At 39.2% G+C, this 2,927-nt stretch overlaps 1 protein-coding gene across 1 annotated transcript; it reads right to left on the bottom strand.

Moving 5' to 3' along the window:
- Positions 1-662: 662 nt before the first annotated feature.
- On the bottom strand, positions 663-2,927 carry LOC137997886 (forkhead box protein Q1-like). Its single transcript, XM_068844206.1, has one exon. It carries the CDS (start codon positions 2,566-2,568, stop codon positions 1,534-1,536), a length of 1,035 nt encoding a protein of 344 aa, XP_068700307.1. The 5' UTR covers positions 2,569-2,927; the 3' UTR covers positions 663-1,533.

Here is a 2,927-nt window from a genome sequence, read left to right as displayed (position 1 = left end):
TACAATTACGTGTGTTTGGAGTGTTTTTTTTCTGTTAAACTCCGCCAACAAACAATATCTAACAAATCATTCTTAATGCCGAAAGCAAAATATTTCATGATATTACAACTGCCAGCTCAGAAGATTTCTATGTATAAATTACAATCAAAATATTTGAAATAACACATTGAGTCGTATTGCACTTGATTTCACCAGTTTAACACCATGACGTAGTTGTCTGTTAAAGATTCTATTTGGATCTTGGGTAGTTGCTAGCTCAGTTTTGTTTTGTTTATAAATTTTACTTAGTGATTTAGTTTTTGTTGTTTACTACCAAGGAAAAACTTTATTTTATTTATTGAATATACCCCAGTTCCTTCGACGACAGGCGCTTTGCTTTTTCCACAAAAACTTGAAACGTGTCACTTTCAAATGAGATTTTTAGTATTAATTAAAAATTACCTCCAATTTTGTTGCTGAAAGGCGCTTACAAGTACGACAAATATTGACCTCTTCTTCTGCCAAATCTGACTCAAACAGAGTTGTTTTATTTTCTAAATCCTCATATGAAAAGTCAACGCTCATTCAAAGTAGTTTACCTTTGAAATAGATCAGGATCTAGGTTTGTTTTAAACAGTGATTAATTTGCGGGGGAAAACAACACATTAACCAGGAAACCACAATTAATGATCGATCTATGGCTTTATTCAAAATTCTGAGACGATTATCATCTGCATTACAATCTTTTTAAAATTATGGCATAAAGTGCACACCAACTTAAAGTCTCCGTAGATCTCATCGAAAGCCCTCACGCGGGGCGTAGCTTTGTTTATGAACTATTATAGGAAAAAACATAATGTCGAAATATATCTAGCGCTCATTTCGGGCTTGCAAATAATCATTCATTTCCTTAAATTAAACTGTAGCTTAGTTTCGATTAGTTGATAATCGGCCAAATGAAAACTAAATAAGCCTGAACTGAATTGACGTATCAGCAAAATATACATTTGTCGCCAATAGACTTGGAAAAAATCTAATTCACCTCATGAAATAATTTAAAGCTATTAGCGGTTATTTCTTATCGATATGTAGATTAACAAATCTGTTCTTATTGATACATTATTTGATCGTATATCCCACCGTTTATATCTTGTTTAACTTTCCATAGGGGAGAACGTATCTTCTCTATAAAAGAAAATTACTCAGTGTACAGATCGAACAGCAATTTGCTCAATACATCATAAGGATTCCTTAAAACAGGAATAAATTTCCAAATTCAACATAGTCGATATTTTTTAATTATATTTTACACTTTGCTCTTGTTTTCGATTCCATTCAATAATAGATAAATCTAATCTTAACGATAAATTAATAGTTTCACTCGCAACCAGTCATTTGGCTACAAACAGTATTCTGTCATTTGACTGTTCAAATTCTTTGCAATGATTTGGTGACGTTAAATTTACCAAATATCGATTTTCATCACCGAGAGAGGGAAAGCAAAGAAGTTTCTCCATTTTTAAAAGTCTAACTTGACAAGAGAATAAATCTTGATTAACAGGCAAGACGGTAATTGTACGGAAATATGAGCTTCGTTGATTCAGATCCACGATGGCGATCATAGGCGGTTGCTTGAGGAAGATATCCGCCAGAGTGGATCGGGTAGGAGTTGTACACAAGACTTGCCTCAAAGGGTCGGGAATACACGGGCAAAACCAGTCCTGTTTCTCTCTGCCCTCTGTCAGGAGCTAACAAACTTGCCATGTCAAACGACTTGCGCTTTTCTTGAGAAACTTCAACTTTCTCGGACGCGCTCTCATCTCCTTCGTTCTGTTGCTCATCGCTGACAGTTACTGTACATTCCAGAACCTCTTCTGGTTCTTCGGAACCTGTTCCCACCTCTTCGCTGCTTTCTGCTTTACAGATAACAACTTCTTCTTTGGATGATTCACTAGACGTTCTTCTGCTCTTGTGGGAGCGCTTTTGGATCCTTCTTCTCCTGAAGTCTCCGCGCCGAAAGTCTTCGTAATACAAAGAACTGATGGCCCAGAAATGGCCCTTCCCGTTTGGACTGCGACCGGCTTTGACGAAGCAATCGTTCAGGGAAAGGTTGTGGCGAATGCTGTTTCTCCAGCCAGTTCCTTTGTTTCTGAAGTATGGGTAGTGAGTAAGAATATAGTTGTAAATGTCACTCAAAATGAGTTTTTCTTCTGGCGAGCTTAGAATTGCTTCAGCGATCAGACCGATGTATGACTGGCTCGGTTTCTCTTCGTCAGAGTAAGGTGCGAATCGGAATTGACTAAAGCGTTCTTTCCAGAATGATGGATAAACTGGACTTCCGAAGGAGCCGCACATAGGCCAAATGGGTGGACTTGTCGGCTTCAAAACATGATCCATTGCCGATGGCCCGAATGGGGAAGAATATGGCCCCCATACCGACCAGAAATGACGAGAAAGATGCATTTGGCTGGGGTTGCCAGGTCTCCACTGGATATCAACATTTCTCTCTTCATCGACTTCACAGGATGGCGACTTTGGCGTTGAGACTGGCGAGAAGGCGGATCCACTCACTTCTGTTGACGAGATCATGATTCTAATGGATCTCAAATGTTGACTGGTGCTGTTTCTTGTGTTGAGTCTGTTAAATTGTTGTTGGTCGCACGATGTTGCTTGCTTTTTGTATTGAGTGCAATTGTTGTATTGTGATTTGATTGGCTGGCAGTGTATCAATATCTCGACTGAATAATGCTAATGCTACTGGTCGGTATTGCATTTTGTGTGGCGGTTCCAACGTACACTAATTCCTATCCCCGCTAAGACATCGATATGGTCACGTAGCAATCAAAACAATTCTTCCCGTCAAAGACAGAGAGCCGTTTCCGTGTTCGTGTAAACATTTCGATCGAAGAAGCCCCAACGCCGCGCGCCTCCAAGGAAAGGAACGCGGG

Source organism: Montipora foliosa, chromosome 3 (genome assembly GCF_036669935.1).
Source record: "Montipora foliosa isolate CH-2021 chromosome 3, ASM3666993v2, whole genome shotgun sequence".
In the NCBI taxonomy this organism is placed as follows: domain Eukaryota; kingdom Metazoa; phylum Cnidaria; class Anthozoa; order Scleractinia; family Acroporidae; genus Montipora; species Montipora foliosa.
Note: the sequence above shows the minus strand (reverse complement) of the source record. Positions and strands in the feature narration are given on the sequence as shown.